Genomic DNA, 20,132 nt, shown 5'->3' on the forward strand with positions numbered 1-20,132 from the left:
ATGTGACATCATTTTTATCTTTTCAATAAGATTATGGTGCAGTTATTTCCCATAGCTTATGCCAGTGGTTTTCAACCTGGGATCCCCAGATGTTTTTGGCCTACAACTCCCAGAAATCCAAGCCAGTTTACCAGCTGTTAGGATTTCTGGGAGTTGAAGTCCAAAACATCTGGAGACCCACAGGTTGAGAACCACTTGCCTATGTAGTGGCAGTGCTTTTCTGACTGGCGCTGATGGATGGGCAACTATTTTAGTTTTCCATGTCGTTGTTTGCATGTGGGAGCAGAGCAGTGCCATTGAGCAGCCTGTGAAAACTACTGCATATGGAGATATTGGCAATCTCCATGCACATTTTCCACTTGCAATAACATCCTTTCAGAATTGAAATCAAACTCCAGTTGTAGTCCAATACTCAAGAGGCATTGTGAGAAATGTGAAGGAAATGTGAAGGAGCATTGCCTTGCATAGTGCTGACTACAAAAAAAAGTCCTTTTCTGAAAGAAGGGCAGGGAAGATGGCTTTCTAGGGCCCTGGCAGCTACTCGGGGATGCTGTGTTGTGAGATTTGGACTGCTCTGACCTTTCAATAAGGTATTAATTCAGGTTGGATTCCCCACAGAAGAATGGGACAGACACAGTTCAGTGAATGATTCTAGAATTCTAATATATATTATATCAGTCCACAATAACCTGCTGTGCCAAACAGGTAAAGTGCCAATTTTCTATGATCTCTTTTATCTGCAGAAAAAGTTATTTATCGACATGACAAGTCCACCGCATCACCAGAACTGGTCCAACTGGCCTCAGAGAAACCAATAATCCACTTCCTTCATGTGTTTTTAGGCTATGCAAGTCATGAACCAGCAAGCATGGGAACTCTAGGCTGAAGAAAAGAGTTTTTTCCCCCCTCCTCTCCTTGATCAGCCTCATTGGAGAAATGGAGGGTAAGTCCAGTAGGTTTACACAGGCCCATTGGGCTGCTGTCTGTTTGAATGCACCAAGGCTTGGTAAACAAGAGAGCGGAGGAATCGGGGGTACGAGTCCTTCTCCATCAGGCCAAAGATGCGCCTCTGGGCCTGTTCGAAGCAAGAGCGGGTGGGCAGCAAAATGTTCCGGTTGGTGATATCTCGGGTTTGGGAATCGAGGTTCACCTGCAAGAAGAGATACAACAAATGATCAACAAGTGGTGAGGAAATTCTGAGAGCTTCTAGGCTCCTCTGGAAAGCTGATGTTATGTTAATGTCCCTTCAAGCAAACTGTGACTGACAGTGACTCTATCATAGGGTTTTCTTGGGAAGGTTTATTCAGAGGAGTGTTAGCCACTGCCTTCTTCTAGGCTGAGGGAGTGTGACTCGCCTGTAATTAACCAGGGCTCAAGGCCTCCAAAGCCTCTTCTAAACTGCCATATAACCCAGATCAAAGCAGATAATCCACATTATTATCTGAGTCTACACTGCCATGGTAGCACAGCGGGTATAACTGCTAGCTGTAGGAAAGCCGCTGACCAGAAGGTTGGCAGTTCAAAGCTACTAGTTGGGGTGAGCTATCAATTGTCAGCCTAACAATTTGAAAGCATGCAATGCAAGTAGATCATCGCCTCAGCGGGAAGGTAAAAGGGTGCCACATGCAGATATGCAGACATTACCTTGCCTCCCCTATGGCATATTTAACATACTTAGAGGTTCCTATTCATCGGAGGGCTTTCACCCTGGCCTGATGCCGCGCTCTCCCATCAGCTGTACTCGAGGGCCGCTACCGGAAGATCCCTTTCCCAGAGAGGCTCTGCCCCTGTGACTCGGGTCATGTGGAAACAATAGAACATGTGCTCCTTCAGTGCCCGTTCTACAGGGATACCCGTGCCAGGCTTATCTTACCCTTGATAGACAAGCACCCAGGCCATTCAGGACAATTTTATACCTCCCTGCTACTTGCGGATACTAATTCAGCTACAACCTACAATGTCGCAAAGTTTTGTGCAGCAGCATATAAAATCCGCCAGGGAATGACTAGTTCCAAAAGTCAACTGTGTGTCCAGTAATCTTCTTCCCTGAATCTACAATTTGGTGATGGATCTGGGCATTGTATGTTTTTACCCTGTTTCCCCTTCTGCTCCCTCACCCATATTGTGTTTTTAGTAGTTGTATTTATACTTTTAATGTACCAAACATGCCAGGTTTGTATGGAAACGTGACACTATTTCCTGTGCTGGTCAATGACCGAAATAAATGTTTTTGATTTGATTTGCAGACATGATGGCAACACAATCGGAGATGTCCATGGACAACAGGCTCCTTGGCATGGAAAAATGTAACAAAAGCACCCTCTCCCAGTAGCCGGAGTTGAGCATTGCTTCCAGATACTGGAGATGGAAAAGGGGGACGCTCTTTATCTTTGTATGTGTTGTATGTTGTTGTTCACTGCGTGTGTATAAAGGCATTGAATCAGGTATGGGTAAACCCAGGCACAGGAGCCAGATGTGGCCCCTTGGGCTCTTTTCTCATGCCCTCCTCTCTCTCATCATCTTATCCTTCCTTCTCTCTTTCCTTCCTCCTTCCCTCTCTCCCCTCCCTTTTTCCCTCTCTCTTTCCTTCTCTTCCATCCTTTCATCCTTCATTCCCTCTCTTTCTCCTTCCTTCTCTCTTTCCTCCCTCTCCTCCCTTTTTCCCTCCCTCAAACTCCCTTTCTACCCTTTTGTTCTTTGTTCTTCTTCCTTTCCTTCCTCCTTCCATTGTTCCCTTCAACCCTTTAATCCTTCCCTCCCTTTTGTCTTTCCTTCCTTCGCTCTTTCACTCCTCCTTAACTCCCTCCCTTTCCGCCTTCCCTTCCACTCTTTTGTCCTTCCTTCCTTTTCTCTTTTGTCCCTCTCTCTGTCTTTCTCCTTCCATCCTTCCTTTTGTCTTTCCTTTATCCTTCCCTCCCTCCCTCAACCCTTCCTTCTCTCTTTCCTTTCTCCTTCCCCTCCTTCCTTCCATGCTTCTCTTTTGTCTTTCCTTCCTTCCCTCACTCCTTCCCTCTTTCTCCTTCCATCCTTCTCTCTCTCCTTCTTTCTCCTTCAATCCTTCCCTTTCTCCCTTCATCTTTCCTTCCTTCCCATTTGTCTTTCCTTCCTTCACTCTTTCCTCCTCCTTCTCTCTCCCCCTCTTTCTCCTTCCATCCTTCCCCTCCTCCCTTTTGTCCTTCCTTCTTTCCTTCCTTCCTTCCTTCCTTCCTTCCTTCCTTCCTTCTTTCCTTCTTTCCTTCTTTCCTTCCTATTCTGGATTTTATATGGCAATGTAGAAGGGGCCCAAGATACATTTCGGAAGGCCGAACAACACTGATTTATGATCCCCCTCTCATTTAAACCCTCAGTTATATATTTTTTCAAATAAAGGTAATGAGTTAATATGAAATTTCAAAGTTATCATTTCCCATTCTTTTCAGAAAAATGTGGTTAAGATAAAATGTGAACAACATGGACAGCTTTTGATGAGTGCTTATGAAAGAATTCAATGTGATTGCTAATCTCAGGCTATCTGAATATGACCACTGCTAAACTCTCATAAATGCTTCATTCTCTGTCCACCACAATGACCAGATAACAATGTATTTTATACAAAGCAACGGTAAGCCTAATGAGCTAATGAAATGAGCTTTTCTGGCTTTTTTTTTTAATCTGCAAAATTTCTAATAACACTACCACAATCAATTCCTCAGACAATGCTTGATTCAATACTCAATCTACCTAAATCAAGAAATGGGGTTTGGGCCATGGCAGAGCTTCAAAAGCTTTTCTTATTATCTTGAGTTTGCTAAACGATTTTTCTGCTGAAGCTGGAATTGTCAACATTTTCAAACTTACAGATACATTTGGACATATCTCTCCAATTTTGCAGTCAGTCTTTACATTTAGCAACTCTAAAAGTTTCTGTTCTGATTTTCTAAAATGTGCTTTGTATACACTCACGGTAACTCTTGCTTTCTGTTGCATAGTTTTTATCAATAAGGTCAATAGGTTATTAGTGTGCTAATCCTTTCTCTTTTCTTTTTCTAGTTCACTTTCAGACACTGTGGGATATTTCCCCAGAGGTCAATTTTTTCAACCAACAGCAAAACCAGAGAACCAGAATTGCGCAACTGCGAAATGACGTACTGATGAAAACACGAAATGATGGATTTTCACAATAATGGATGAAATCTCAAAATAGCACAGTTTGTCCAATCAAAGAAAAGGAAAGTTGGGTTGGGAAGTTTTTCAACCAAGGAACCGGAATTGCGCAATTGCGAAATGATGTAATAATGGCCAAAATCTCAAAATAGCACAGTTCTTCCAATCCAAAAAAAAAAGGAGAGATGGGTTACGCGGAGCAGAGCATGGGTAAGAAGGAGCAAATGATCCCAGAGCTGAAAACAGAGAAACATTTCCAAAGCTCAACCTTTGAAGTATGCTTCAAACATCCAAACTGGAACCGAAGAAAAGAATCAGTCTGGAAAGCCCTTTCCTATGGGCCAATGTTTTAAGAGTCAACCTGTCACACTGGGGCATCAATCAGCAACTATGAAATCCAGATTAATAAATAACGTAACTATGATTATGTAGAACGTAGATAAAAAATGAGGAAAATGTAACCTAGATCTGGCCGGACAAGCTCCACTTAGCTCAATCCCTTACATTGGCCTCATTGGCTGAAAGCCAGCGTTAGTTTAATTAGAGAGATGAAATCAGTATTAAATAGACATCACTGCATGTGGGATATTACACTAATCTTACAGTGGTCTCTGCGACACAAGTCTGGTAGGATTTCTATTACCTACTGGGAAAAATACCTGCAGAACCTGTTTGATCCAAGGATACAACAAAAACAGATATACACACTGAGAGCATGACTAATAGTTTCTGTTGAATCACTTTCAATTCTCACCTATTCACTCTCTCTGCAAGAATTTTAAGTACCATAAGAAAGCAAACTGTCAGCAATACAGCACAACCTCCTATCCACATCCATCCAAATATGTCTCCTCTAGAAATACGTTAGGTCTTCCAGGCCTTTATTTGACAAGCTTCTTCCCGAAGTTCCTAAAGAACCATCCTGAAATACCTGGCAAATTCCTACAGAATGCATTTTCTAGTCCTCCAGGTCACACTAGGGCAGGTATGGGTAAACCCAGGCCTGGGGCCCGAATGTGGCCCCTTGGGCTCTTTTCTCAGGCCTTCCTCTCTCTCACCATCCTATCCTACCTTCTTTCTCTCTTTCCTTCCCTCCTTACCTTCCTCTTTCTCCCTCCCTCCTTCCTTTCCACCCTTTCGTCCTTCCTTCCTTCCCTCTTTCCTCCCTCCTTTCCCCTCTCTTTCTTCTTCCTTCCTCCACTTTAGTCTTTCCTTCCATCTCTCTTTCCTCCCGCCTTTCTTCCCTCAATTCCCTTCCGTCTTCCCTCCCTCCTTCCCTCAATTCCCTTCCATCTGTCCTTCCTTCAATCCTCCTCTCCTCTCCTCTCCTCTCCTCTCCTCTCCTCTCCTCTCCTCTCCTCTCCTCTCCTCTCCTCTCCTTCCTTTCTTTCTCCTTTTCTCCTGGGGGATGTTTAGATGAGAGCAGGGAAGGTAGAGCAAACTTGAGAGCCATGTTTCAAGATTTAAAAGGGTGTCCCATTGAGGAGAAGGATGGAGAAAACTGACTTTCTGCTACTCTAGAAACCAGGATACAAGGGAGCAATGGTTTCAAATGGCAGGGAAAGGCATTCTGCTGAAAAGATTAGGAAGAAATTCCTGGAGGGAGGCATGGGCTGGCTGGGAGTGTGGTGGAGTCTCCTTCTCTGGAGGCTTTTCTATGTTGTTCATTCGTTCAGTTGTCTCCGACTCTTCGTGACCTCATGGACCAGCCCACGCCAGAGCTCCCTGTCGGCCGTCACCAACCCCAGCTCCTTCAAGGTCAGTCCAGTCACTTCAAGGATGCCATCCATCCATCTTGCTTTTCTATAGAGGCTGTCTATTGGGAGTGCTTTGATTGTGTGGGAGTCTCTTCCAGCTCTAGGATTCTAGGATCCTATTTCAGGAGTAGGCAATACGTGGTTTAATGGATACACTTTTAAGCTCCCATCCACTGTCTCATCCTGATGAAGGCTAACCCTTTTGGGATCCAAACATTTCCAGCCTTTCCTTCACTTCTGCTTCCAAAAGAGAAGAGGAAAGAGAGGAAAGGGCAGCAGGGGGACTTGGGGAGAACTCCCTCCTTTCTGACCCGTCCACCTTGCTGCGGCCTGCCATGTGGCGCCCAAGCTAGAAAGTTTGCCCATGCCTGCTCTGTCACTCCTTTCCACCTGTTACTAAGGAGGTTGTTCAGACCTTGAACTGGTGCTTGGCCATTGTGCCAGACTGGATGAGGGCTAACAAATTGAAATTGAATCCAGACAAGACAAAGATCCTACTGGTCAGTCGAAAGGCTGAACAGGACATAGGGTTACAGCCTGTGTTGGATGGGGTGACACTCCCACTGAAGGCGCAGGTTCGTAGCTTGGGAGTGATTCTGGATCCATCACTGAGCCTGGAACCCCAGGTCTCGGTGGTGGCCGGAGGAGCATTTGCACAGTTAAAGCTTTTGCACCAGCTGCGCCCATACCTTGGGAAGTATGGCCAGAGTACTGCAATGCACTCTATGTGGGGTTGACTTTGAAGACTGTTCGGAAACTCCAACTAGTCTAACAGGTGGCAGCCAGATTACTTACCGGAACAACATACAGGGAGCATACCACCCCCCCCCCCAGCTCCACTGGCTGCTGGTCCACTTCCAAGCACAATTCAAAGTGCTGGTCTTGGCTTATAAAGCCCTATATGGTTACAGCCCAGCTTAGTTATCAGAATGTATCTCTCTCTATGTTCCACCTCATAGTCTAAGATCATCTGGGGAGGCCCTGCTCTCGGTCCCACCAGCCTCGCAAACACGTTTATTCGGGACGAGGGACAGGGCCTTCTCAGTGGTGACCCCCCATCTGTGGAACTCGCTCCCCTATTATGATCTGCATGCATTATTCGCTGATATATCATACAGTCCTAGACACTTGGGAAGTGTCTGACGTGTGATCCAATACAACAGCCAGCAGAGTGATCTTGTTTGCTGTGGACTAATCCTGTCGTGTATCAAATAATGATGATGATGATGATATGTATGTGTGCATGCACACATACACATATACACATAACAGGGATGGGGAACATTGCCCTCAACTGCCATCCCAACAACTGGTCAGTTGAAATTTGGTGTCTATCATGTGCTCAAATCTATTGGATGAACAGAATAGATTTGGAGCTTTGAAGAGCGTTCAGAAACTTTGGCTGGTCCAGAGAGCTGTGCCAGAATGTTAACTGGGGTTGGCAACAGGAATCAAACAACTTCCCTGTTGCAGCAGTTCCACTGGGTGCCAGTTTGTTTACGGGCACAATTGAAAGTGTTGATGATTATAAGGCTCATATGGCTCAGGTCCAGGCTATTTAGCAAATTGTATCTCCTTGTACAAACTTGCCTGAGCCCTGAGATCCTCAGGGGAAGCCCTTCTCTTGGTTCAATCTCCGTTGTAAGCTGAGTTGGTTGGGCTTTTTCCAGGGAAGCCATAATGGCTCCCTCCTTGTTGTCTTTGTGATGGCAAGCCAAAGCCTTTTTATCCACACAGGCTTTTAAAATACAAAGTGCTGCATCGTGCTGTGAATTGTCTTTAAGTTTTCATAAGTTTATTTGAAAACTTATTCATTTATCCATAATTGAATTGTTTTAATAATATTTATTACTATTAAACATTATATAGCCCCCTGGTGGTGCAGCAGGCTAAACCACTGAGATGCTGAACCTGCTGACCGAAAAGGTTGGTGGTTCAAATCCGAGGAACGGGCTGAGCTCCGGCTGTTAGGCGCAGCTTCTGCCAACCTAGCAGTTCAAAAACATGCAAATGTGAGTAGATCAATAGGTACTGCTTTGGTGGGAAGGCAACGGCGCTCCATGCAGTCATGTTGGCCACACATGATCTTGGAGGTTTCTATGGACAATGCTGGCTCTTTTGCTTAGAAATGGAGATGAGCTCCACCCCTCAAAGACTCGACAGGACTTAATGTCAAGTTGAAGAGAGATAGCAAAACCTAGAGAAGGCAATTATGCTGGGGAAAGTGGAAGGTAAAAGGAAGAGGGGCCGACCAAGGGCAAGATGGATGGGTGGCATCCTTGAAGTAACTGGACTGACCTTGAAGGAGCTGGGGGTGGTGACGGCCGACAGGGAGCTCTGGCGTGGGCTGGTCCGTGAGGTCACGAAGAGTCGGAGACGACTGAACGAATGAACAACAACATTGACAAGCTGGAATGTGTCCAGAGGAGGGCGACTAAAATGATCAAGGGTCTGGAGAACAAGCCCTATGAGGAGCGGCTTAAGGAGCTGGGCATGTTTAGCCTGAAGAAGAGAAGGCTGAGAGGAGATATGATAGCCATGTATAAATATGTGAGAGGAAGCCACGGGGAGGAGGGAGCAAGCTTATTTTCTGCTTCCCTGGAGACTAGGACGCGGAGCAATGGCTTCAAACTACAAGAGAGGAGATTCCATCTGAACACGAGGAAGAACTTCCTGACTGTGAAAGCCGTTCAGCAGTGGAACTCTCTGCCCCGGAGTGTGGTGGAGGTTCCTTCTTTGGAAGCTTTGAAACAGAGGCTGGATGGCCATCTGTCAGGGGTGATTTGAATGCAATATTCCTGCTTCTTGGCAGGAGGTTGGACTGGATGGCCCATGAGGTCTCTTCCAACTCTTTGATCCTATGATTCTATGTTTTTTAATTGTATGGTTATCAAAGTTGTGACCTGCTTTGGATCACAGTCCTCCAGGGGAAGATGAACAAATATAATAATCATCATAATTAATAATTGATGGGAAAGGAAAAGGATTTGTAATGCTGGCCTTAATATCTTTTAGTGTTTTGTTGCCAACATCTGGCAGCAGATTGGCAGGCTTCCAGAATGGTTCTGGGGCACAGACTGGCCCTTTTCATATATGTGCATATACACAAAAAAACTTTTTTAGGGACTCAGCAATGCCTAACTTCTGACTGCATAACTTCAAGATGTTTAACACACTGAGCTTTTAACAAGTGCTCTTCTGCCGGCTAAATCACACTTTTTAGCCTGTAAGAAATGAGGCACTTTAGCATTTAAATTGCTGGCATGAATTAGGCTTTTTAAAAAAGCGTTCTTGATTGATTATTTCTCTCATTTCACTGGTTTCCTTTTAGGCTCATCTATCATAAGCACCACTCCATTGTCATCATAGGAGATCACCACTAAAACGTGAAATGCCTCATTAATATCCCAGATTACTTGCCAGACGAAGGGGGAGTCCATTTTTCTGGCCCTCTGGCAGATGGTATTATTGCAATATGATATTAATGGTTGTATTCCCTTGTGCATAATTAATCAATGCTTGGGAAAACTCATTGTTGCTGTTTTTGTTGACTATACAGTTCCCAGAATTTTCATGCCTGCGTGACTAGGGGCTGATTCCAGAAACTGCAGTGCTAGGAATTACTCTGAACTGTGCTCTGACTTATAAAAGCACTGCTTGACTATCAAGCAAAAAGTGGGCGCTAGAAATAATATCATACGAAAGCTGACTAGCACACCCTGGGGATCACAACCAGACACAGTGAAGACACCTGCCCTTGCACTTTGCTATTCTGCTGCTGAGCACACATGCCCAGTGTGGGATACATCTCACAGTGGATGTGGTTCTTAATGAGACATGCCGCATTATCACAGGATGTCTATGCCTTACACCACTGGAGAAATTATACTGTTTAGCCGTCATCTGATATCTACCGGGAAGTAGCAGCCTCTAACAAAAAAACCAAGGCACTGATTTCTCTGGCCCATCCTCTGTTTGGGTATCACCCAGCATGCCAATGCCTCAAATCAAGAAATAGCTTTCTAAGGTCTACAGAGATACTTGCAGGAACACCTCAGCAAACAAGAGTCCAAAAGTGGCAGGCTAAAACCCAGAACCTCAATCAGTGTCTGATACTAGATGAGAAACTCTCCCCTGGGCACACAGAAGACTGGGCGACTTGGAAGGCCCTGAACATACTGCACTTTGGTACCATGAGATGCAGAGCCAATCTTAAGGAAATGGGGCTACAAAGTGGAGTCCATGACATGCGAGTGTGGAGAAGAGCAAACCACAGACCACATACTACAGTGCAACCTGAGCCTGCCATATGCACAATGAAGGCCCTCCTTACAGCCACACCAGAGGTATCCCAAGTGGTCAGCTTCTGGTCAAAGGAAATTTCGCATAATGCCAAGTTTTTAACTTTGCTTGTGGTTTTTCTATACATTATAAATGTATTCTCAATTTGCTTCTGACACAATAAGTAAAAAGTGCTAAAGAGAGCATTTCCTGATGCTGTTGATTCCTACTTTCCAACTATTTGCAAATCATTTGCAGCACCAGCAGAGACTGATGGCTTCCATGTCAGTGGGTTGGTGGATCCACTTTGGGTTTTGATCCAATATCAAAGTATTTATCCAAGCTGGCTTAACTTATTTGGTGCACAGGGTGGAACACATTGGATATCTCATTTAAAATTCAGAGTAAAAGTCAGAACAGATTCACGACTAAATCTCCCTCCCCTCAACATGGAAGCCATTCAGTGTTGCATGAAGACTCTGGAAGCTCTACTCAGTCTTGGGGCCCCACTGGTTGATCTTAGGCAAGTCACATTCGCTCAGTTTAAGGCAAAAGCAAACTCCCTGTGAAGAAATCATGTCAAGAAAACACCGGGATAGGCTGCCATAAATTAGAAATTATATGGAAGCATTATGCTCTGGACTGGCCTTAGAATGACTACAATGGTGGCTAGATGTACTTGGCTGAACCTGCTGTGGTGCTGTATTGGAGTTTAGTGACCGAGCCTACAGGCAGTCCCTGAGTTACAAATAAGATAGGTTCTCTAGGTTTGTTCTTGGTTTGAATTTGCATGTAAGTTGGAACAGGTACATTTTAAGTGTTACTCCAAATATATATATAGGTATAGATATAGATAGCTAGCATAGGAAAGGATTAGTACCCCTATAATTAGTTTTGCTGCCTGTGCAGCAAAAGATTTCAGAACAATTCCCCTCACTTTCTGTTCCTGTGATAATTGGGGTTTTGAAAAATTTGGCTTGTTGTGGAAACAAGGATTTGTGATAAAGCTACAGAGGTGGCACCTTTTCCCCATGATAATAACTCTTTCAGGAGAGAATTTCCCTTCTGAGGGGTTGATTTCTCTCACTTCCTGTTGTCTCATCCCATTCTTAACTATGAGTCATTTGCAAGTTGGATGTTTGTAACTTGGGGAATGCTTGTACATTGGCCCCACTGGACGATAAGCTTGTCTTTTCTGTCACTACCACTGGTCCTGACCAGCCATAATAATAATAATAATAATAATAATAATAATAATAATAATAATAATAAAAAATCTTTATTTATACCCTGCCACCATGTCCCCAAAGGGGACTCGGGGTGGCTTACATAGAGGCCCATCTGATACTGCAATAGGGCATTTGTATGGACAAGCAAAGATGGGATAGATCAGTCTTAGCTACAGTGTTTTCTGTGTAGGCAACAGTGTGCTACTTTAAAAATTATTTTAGCTGAACATTATTTTCTGCACGGCAAATGATTTCTATACATCAAAACCATGTGCAGATTCCTCAACTGTGAATTGTTTTCAAAAACTGCTGAGTTTTTCAAATACTTTCTTAGAGCTGGAAAAAAATGGCTCAAGTTACTCCTTGCTCCCTTTGAGATCAAGATTGGGAAGAAGACACACTTGCTTTTACGAAATATTCCTAAAGCAGGGATGGGAAACTCCAGCTATTGTTGGACCCCAGTCCTACTAATCTGGCCTACATAAGAGAAGATGGGAGCTGGAGTCTAGATACATATCAAGGAGCACAGTTTTGACTCTTTCATCCTAATGACTCAGTTTCATCTCAGAATCAAAAACATTTAACCCAGAAGACAAAAACAGAGTTTTGGATACCACTTTAAGCATTTAATACCTCTTTAGGGGCCTGTATTGTAACGTATTCGTCATATATCTTCCGTGCATTTTCTTGGAGTTTCTCACAGCCACGGAGCTTCCGGTATTCTTCACATGCCATCCAAAAATCCAGGTTCTCTTCACTGAATTCTGACTCCAAGAAAGCGTGAAAGGCAGCTCGGCCATCTAGAGATAGATGAAGAGATCAAAACATTTACTGTGCCTCTTTATGTTGCACCTGAAGTTTAATGAGTTCTGCTAAAATAAACAAAGAAGCAACCTGAAAACACCACAAACTGCATCAAAACTATAAACATGGAATAAATGACAACATTCTTGTTTTTTTCCCTTCCTGCAGTTTGGACCAGTGTTTCTCAACCTGGGGTCAGTACCCCTGAAGGGGGGGGGGGGGTCATGAGGGGGTGTCAGAGGAGTTGCCAAAGACCATCAGGAAACATAGTATTTTCTGTTGGTCGTGGGAGTTCTGTGTGGGAAGTTTGGTCCACTTCTATTATTGGTGGAGTTCAAAATGCTTTTTGATTGTAGGTGAACTATAAATCCCAGCAACTGCAACTCCCAAATGTCAAGTCTATTTTCCCCAAATTCCACCAGTGTTCACATTTGGGTATATTGAGTATTCGTGCCAAGTTTGGTCCAGATCCATCATTGTTTGAGTCCTCAGTGCTCTCTGGATGTAGGTGAACTTTGGTTTATAGAATCATAGAATCAAAGAGTTGGAAGAGACCTCATGGGCCATCCAGTCCAACCCCCTGCCAAGAAGCAGGAATATTGCATTCAAATCACCCCTGACAGATGGCCATCCAGCCTCTGTTTAAAAGCTTCCAAAGAAGGAGCCTCCACCACACTCCAGGGCAGAGAGTTCCACTGCTGAACGGCTCTCACAGTCAGGAAGTTCTTCCTCATGTTCAGATGGAATCTCCTTTCTTGTAGTTTGAAGCCATTGTTTCGCATCCTAGTCTCCAGGGAAGCAGAAAACAAGCTTGCTCCCTCCTCCCTGTGGCTTCCTCTCACATATTTATACATGGCTATGATATCTCCTCTCAGCCTTCTCTTCTTTAGGCTAAACATCCCAGCTCCTTAAGCCGCTCCTCATAGGGTTTGTTCTCCAGACCCTTGATCATTTTAGTCGCCCTCCTCTGGACACATTCCAGCTTGTCAATATCTCTCTTGAATTGTGGTGCCCAGAATTGGACACAATATTCCAGGTGTGGTCTAACCAAAGCGGAATGGAGGGGTAGCATGACTTCCCTAGATCTAGACACTATGCACCTTCTCCTCTTCTTTGCCCAAGCATCCTAAGGGTAATAGTCTAAACCAGCGATTCTCAACCTTCCTAATGCCACGACCCCTTAATACAGTTCCACATGTTGTGGTGACCCCCAACCATAACATTATTTTTGTTGCTATTTCATAACTATAATTTGCTACTATTATGAATCGTAATGTAAATATCTGATGTGCAGGATGTATTTTCATTCACTGGACCAAATTTGGCACAAATACCCAATATGCCCAAATTTGACTACTGGTGGGATTAAGATGGGGGCTTGATTTTGTCATTTGGGAGTTGTAGTTGCTGGGATTTATAGTTCACTTACAATCAAAGCACATTCTGAACTCCACTAACGATGGAATTGAACCAAACTTGGAACATAGAACTCCCATGACCAATAGAAAATACTGGAAGGGTTAGGTGGGCATTGACCTTGAGTTTTGGAATTGTAGTTCTTCTCCTGGGAACAATCCAAAGGCAGGCCCATATGGAATCCCTACTGACTACTGTTTTCAGAATGCATTCCTAATGCATTCAATTGCATTCACTCCCACAAAAGTGTATCTCAAACTGGAGATAAATCCAGCATCCCGTAAGTAAGATAAACACATGTAAGTTCTCTTTTGGACTAGGGCATAGGGTTAGGGTTAGAAGTGCATAGAAGTGGCCAATCCTGGAAGGAGTTAATAATGAAGTTATTACCTCTCCTTCCTTTCCCCATCTTCAACAGTTTTGTACCGGGCATGCTGGAAATAGCTTTCCTAATGAAACTGGGTCAATGCAAATGAGGGAACAGTTTTGTTTCATCTCTCATTTTTAAAAAGCCAGCACATGTCTTTATCTGTAGAATGGACTGAAGTTAAGATTTAGGGAGAAAAAAACCCCCAAATTGAATTGAAAGAAAATGGAGAGATGCTTTTGTCCCTGGCCAAAACAAAAGGCAGTCAGAAGCAGGGATGGATGGAAATCCACTCCTGCGGGAGCCAATTGAGGATTCACCGGACTGGCTGTCGGATTCTCATTTGCTCGGGTCCCCTATGCAGAGCTGTCTGGAGAAGGACATGTTTAAGATGGCTGGTGAACAACACACACTTACACGGATGAAGTAACAGCTTTTCCAAAGAGTCAGACCATTCTTGAGCCTCCTCTGGAGACGGCCTGAAAGGGGGAAAAAAAACACACCAAAATCAGCTAAGAGATCTAAAACAGCTGCAGCATCCTCTCTAATGCCAGGGCCTTTGTACAGTTAGCTATCCATATTTGCGGCTTTCACTTTTGTGGAGTTGATTATTCGTGGGTTAGATTAATATGTTTATCTTGATTCTCTAATTCATCTCTGTGGTTAACATAAGGCCTGCAAAAGGTTTTTTAAAGCCACATTAAATGATTAGAAGTGCAAGTACTGGTTTTATAGAAATTACCGTATATATGCGAGTATAAGCCGACCCGAATTTAAGCCGAAGCACCTAATTTTACCACAAAAAAACTGGAAAAATGTATTGACTCGAGTATAAGCCAAGGGTGGGAAATGCAGCTGGTAAATTTCAAAACAAAAATAGATACCAACACAATTGCATTAACTGGGGTTAAATATTTATGATTATTTATATAAAACTGCAATTTAAGATAAGACTGCCCAACTCTGATTAAACCATTATTCTAACCTTCTTCAGTGTAAATGTGCTTACGTATCCTTCCAATAATAAAAATTGAGTAAAATAATAAATGTGATAATAATTATTATATAGAGTAAAATAATGGAAATCTAAAAATAACAGTAATAATAGAGTAAAATAATAAATGTAACAATAACAATAAAGAGAGTAAAATAATAAATGTAATCATAGTAATATAATGAAATAAAATAATAAATGTAGTCATAATAATAGGGTAAAATGATAAATGTTATAATAATAATATAATAATAATAGAAATAAAATAATAAATGTTATAATAATAATAACAGAGTAAAATAATAAATAACCTTGACTTGAGTATAAGCCAAGGGGCACCTTTTCAGCCTAAAAAATGGTCTGAAAAACTAGGCTTGTACTCGAATATATTCAGTACTTAGATGGGAAGGATCCCTGGTGGTGCAGCAGATTAAACCACTGAGCGGCTGAACTTGCTGACTGAAAGGATGTGGTTCAAATCTGAGGAGCGGGGTGAGCTCCTGCTGTTAGGCCCAGCTTCTGCCAACCTAGCAGTTCAAACATGTAAATGTGATTAGATCAATATGTACTGCTCCAGTTGGAAGGTAACAGCGCTCCATGCAGTCATGCTGGCCATGTGACCTTGGAGGCGTCTATGGACAGCACCAGCTCTTTGGCTTAGAAACTGAGATGAGCACCACCCCCAGAGCCGGACACAAGAAAACTTAAAGTCAAGGAGAAACCTTTACCTTTACTTTACTTAGGTGGGAACAATGTGTTGAAGATATCCCAACAATCTTAGAGGGCCATGGGGTTGCCTTTGGATGAGCATCACATTTTCTCTGTTCCTCTATTAAGGCCTCCCAATTTTCCCAAATAGTGAACATTTCCACCGACAGAGCAATTGAAAGGGGAAATGCCAAATATTTATTTGTGTATTTTATTTATTTATTTATTATTGGGCCACCAATAATAATCCAATGCATCTCTTAATTGTAGTCGCAATCCAATTTCGTCGTCTGTGATTAACCAATCCTTGTTCATCAGTTTCGTTGCACCAGATTAATCGAATGCTTGTTTAAACATCCATGTCTTCAACCCTTTTCGAAATACCATCAGCGAAGGGGCTGATCTCACCTCTATGGGGAGGGCATTCCTCTATGTATTTATTTCCAACTTTACTAGCTTTGTGTCTGCTTTCTCTTGATTTCTGCTCTCTCTGCTATCAGTTGTCCACTCAGGAGACGATGAACAACTCTTAGAGGAGCATTAGTGCGCATCCATCAAGTCCCCAACTCTAATGAGTTAATCACAATGCTCATGCCATCTGTAGTAGACAGGCAAAAAGCCCACACACCATCAACCCCTCTCCTTAGAAAGATGTTTTGGCCTTGGACCAGATTTAAATGGCCGGCAGCTCTTCCTGGAAGGCCAGGATAAATGGACAGGATAACAAAGAGGATTAAAAATTTAAAACACATCAAGATGCATTTTGTCCATTCATTACAAGCATATTTTTCCCTCATCATGTTTTCTTCCTCTAGGATAAAAAAAGATACTTCCTTCTTCCTTGCAATTTTTATTCAGATAATCAGTAACTGCAACCTAAAAATACGATGATTGCATTTTTATGTCACGCTAAGCAATGGTTTGTTGCTTTCGTCACGAATTTTCCCGCAGGCTACAAAACAAACCAGTCCATTTTCTTCATTCTGGTCTGTTTCTCTCCCATCCTTTTGCCAGCTTCGTTTTCATGGTGAGCAGCTCAGGCAATAAGGGAGGGCACACTATAGCTCTCAAACTCTAGCTTGTTTAAATCACGGAGTTTCTCACAAGAGGCAGGCCAATTGCAATAGTACGTAGTAAGACAACAGTGGGACTTATCTCTCAGAGTCGTCCACTTCTGTTGCTCTCTGGGATCAGGAGGAGAAGAGAAGTTATTGGAATTTGTAAGCGAAACTCTTTCCAGGCCATTTCCCACCAAGGGAGTGACAAGAGAGAAGCCCCATGATGCAATAAGACCAGTCAAGGATATGATTATGCCGATGTAATTGTGATTTGTTTGCCTCCTGAGATAAACTCCACAATTTAAACAAGCTAGAGTTCAAATACCAACAGCAAACCATGGCTTTCAAGTGTATTTTGACTAGCAGATTGTGGGGATGGCACCATGATGTGGTGGGTTGACTACAGAGGTATGTGTCGGCAGCTAATTGGCTGAGCATGCCAGGAGCCAAAACATCTGGAGGGCCAAAGTTTGCCCATGCCTGGGCTACACTGCACCCAGCCCTGTTTTAAGGCTTAAACTCACATCCAAACTATTTCTGGCTGTCTCCTCTTTCATCTCTCTCTCACACACAAGCTGCCAAATACTTGTCTCAGGCTCCTCCACTTCTACTTACAGGTGACCTATCCCTTAAGTGGTTCATTCACATCCATTATAGGGTGATTAATGCTGTTTCCGATAGACAGGCAGACGATCAGGTAATGCATTTAGGCTAAAGCAGGCATACTAACTAATAAAAGATCATTTTGCAATAATCAGCGGGCTTGCACAAATATAAAGGCAAAGCACTCCCACATACACTCTCACACACTAGCTTTGGCCCTGAAATTATCCAGATTCGGATTGCTGGACAAAACTCGAAGTATGGTTGTAAATTAATGGGGAGAGAACAACGATGGCTACGAAAGCATTAATAATAATAATAATAATAATAATAATAATAATAATAAAGAATTGGTGGAATCATAAACTTGCAAAGGTCATGGAAAACGAACATGCAAAAATACTGTGGGACTTTCAAATCCAGACTGACAAAGTTTTGGAACACAGCACGCCAGACATCATGATTGTGGAAAAGAAAAAGTCTGGATTAGTGATGTTGCCATACCATGTGACAGCAGCATTGAGGAAAAACAACAGGAAAAACTCAGCCGCTATCAAGGCCTCAAAATTGAACTGCAAAGGCTCTGGCATGAACTAGTACAGGTGGTCCCAGTGGTCATCGGCACACTAGGTGCCGTACCAAAAGATCTCAGCCGGCATTTGGAAACAATAAACATCGACAAAATCATGATCTGTCAACTGCAAAAGGCCACCTTACTTGGATCTGTGCACATCATTCGAAAATACATCACACAGTCCTAGATGCTTGGGAAGTGTTCGAAATCCAGCATATAGATCTCGTTTGCTGTGACATACTGTGCTTTTGTGTCAATAATAATAATAATAAAACTTTATTTATACCCCAACACCATCTCCCCCAGTGGGGACTCGGGGCGGCTTACATGAGGCCAAGCCCAAACAACAAATTACAATTACAATACAACAGAGCACAGCAATAATATATATACACATACACTCTTATAAATAACACATCAACAAAGCAGAATCGCAACATTTCAGACACAGAAATCGATCACAGTGGGCAGGGCCAGTTCCAATGGATTAAAAAATTAAAAAGACTGGGTGAGACAGCAGTGTAATGTATCTGGACAGGGGATCCGGAGGATAAAGTAGGGTTTGATGGCACTAACAGATAAAATAAAGTGCTTCTGAGGGCATTTGCAGGAATTGCCCTTTCAAAGACAAATTCTGTTGCCCCAAGAAACTTTCCTTTAGTTTCCAAATTGCTAGGATTGCCACTTTGGCTTTGTGTTTAGATATATAGTTTAGGTATCTAAAAGAAGCTCCCGGTGGTGAAATGGTTTAATCTCTTGTGCCGACAGGACTGAAGACCGACAGGTCAGAGGTTCGAATCTGGGCAGAGCACAGATGAGCTCCCTTTGTCAGTTCTAGCTCCCCATGTGGGGATATGAGAGAAGCCTCCTACAAGGATGATAAAACACCAAACATTGCAGTTTCTCAAGTTCTTGACACAGAAAAAAAAATCTAAAAAGAAAGGTGCACGCAATGTTGCCGAAGGAAATCAAGCCCAGCAAATAAAAGAGGCCTGGGCACAGAATAGTTTCCTGTCTCACATTGCTTGCAATGCTAGCAATTTGAGAACTGAAGGAGAATTTCATGAGAGGGAAGAATTCATAATTGGAAAAACAATTCCCCTCATTATGCCCTCCAAATAGTTACACTTCCATCTGATGGCATCTTAACGGCTAATAAAGCCATTATAACATGAACATAGTGTATCTGATTAGATGCATGGATTCACTGAACGTAAGCAAACAGAATGGTTATTAAGCTTGATTTATCATCCAAGACCTGGATTGCCCCATAAAATCCAGATGCTTTAAAGTCTTCGTAGAATAATGGAAAGGTCCCTTTGCACATCGGCTGGATTATTACAGAGTTACGCTTACACTGAAAGGATTTTTCCAAGGTGCACAGGAGCCTGAGGACACCAAAAGTCTTTATAGATCGGAATATCTGAATCATGCTTTATGGTCCATATATATAGGGTTTAACCTATAATGTCACAGAATCATAAGTTGGAAGAGACCTTGTAGGCCATCCAGTCCAACCCCCTGCCAAGAAGTAGGAAAATCATATTCAAAGCATTCCCAACAGATGGCCATCCAGCCTCTGTTTCAAAGCTTCCAAAGAAGGAGCCTCCACCACACTTCAGGGCAGAGAGTTCCACTGCTGAACAGCTCTCACAGTCAGGAAGTTCTTCCTCATGTTCAGACGGAATCTCCTTTCTTGTAGTTTGAAGCCATTGTTCCACATCCTCATCTCCAGGGCAGCAAAAAACAAGCCTACTCCCTCCTCCCTATGACTTCCCCTCACATATTTATATATGGCCATCATCATGTCTCCTCTCAACCTTCTCTTCTTCAGGTTAAATATGTCCAGCTCTTTAAGCCGCTCCTCATAGGGCTTGTTCTCCAGACCCTTGATCATTTTAGTTGCCCTCCTCTGGACACATTCCTGCTTGTCAACATTTCCCTTCAATTGTGGTGCCCAGAATGGGACACAATATTCCAACAGAGTTGCAGAAATATACACAGTGCTGCCAAAAGGAGGCTTGATCTTTGGTGTGTGGTGGAGGCTCCTTCTTTGGAGGCTTTTAAACAGAGGCTGGATGGCCATCTGTCGGGGGTGCTTTAAATGCGATTTTCCTGCTTCTTCGCAGGGGTTGGGCTGGATGGCCCATGAGGTCTCTTCCAACTCTATGATTCTAAGTTTGGAAGATGCATTTCCC

General features: G+C 43.1%; 1 protein-coding gene across 1 annotated transcript in view; it reads right to left on the bottom strand.

Moving 5' to 3' along the window:
• Window positions 1–642: 642 nt before the first annotated feature.
• The window catches only part of LOC132765227 (regulator of G-protein signaling 2-like), a 60,808-nt gene continuing 41,318 nt past the window's right edge, over window positions 643–20,132 (bottom strand). Inside the window, exons 5-7 of the mRNA XM_060759458.2 lie at window positions 14,415–14,476; window positions 12,044–12,210; window positions 643–1,150 (exon numbers count right to left, since the gene is read on the bottom strand). Of these exons, the coding sequence (XP_060615441.2) occupies window positions 959–1,150; window positions 12,044–12,210; window positions 14,415–14,476 (421 nt within the window). The 3' untranslated portion in view covers window positions 643–958. The remainder of the gene's footprint in view (window positions 1,151–12,043; window positions 12,211–14,414; window positions 14,477–20,132) is intronic.

Source organism: Anolis sagrei, chromosome 2 (genome assembly GCF_037176765.1).
Source record: "Anolis sagrei isolate rAnoSag1 chromosome 2, rAnoSag1.mat, whole genome shotgun sequence".
NCBI lineage: Eukaryota > Metazoa > Chordata > Lepidosauria > Squamata > Dactyloidae > Anolis > Anolis sagrei.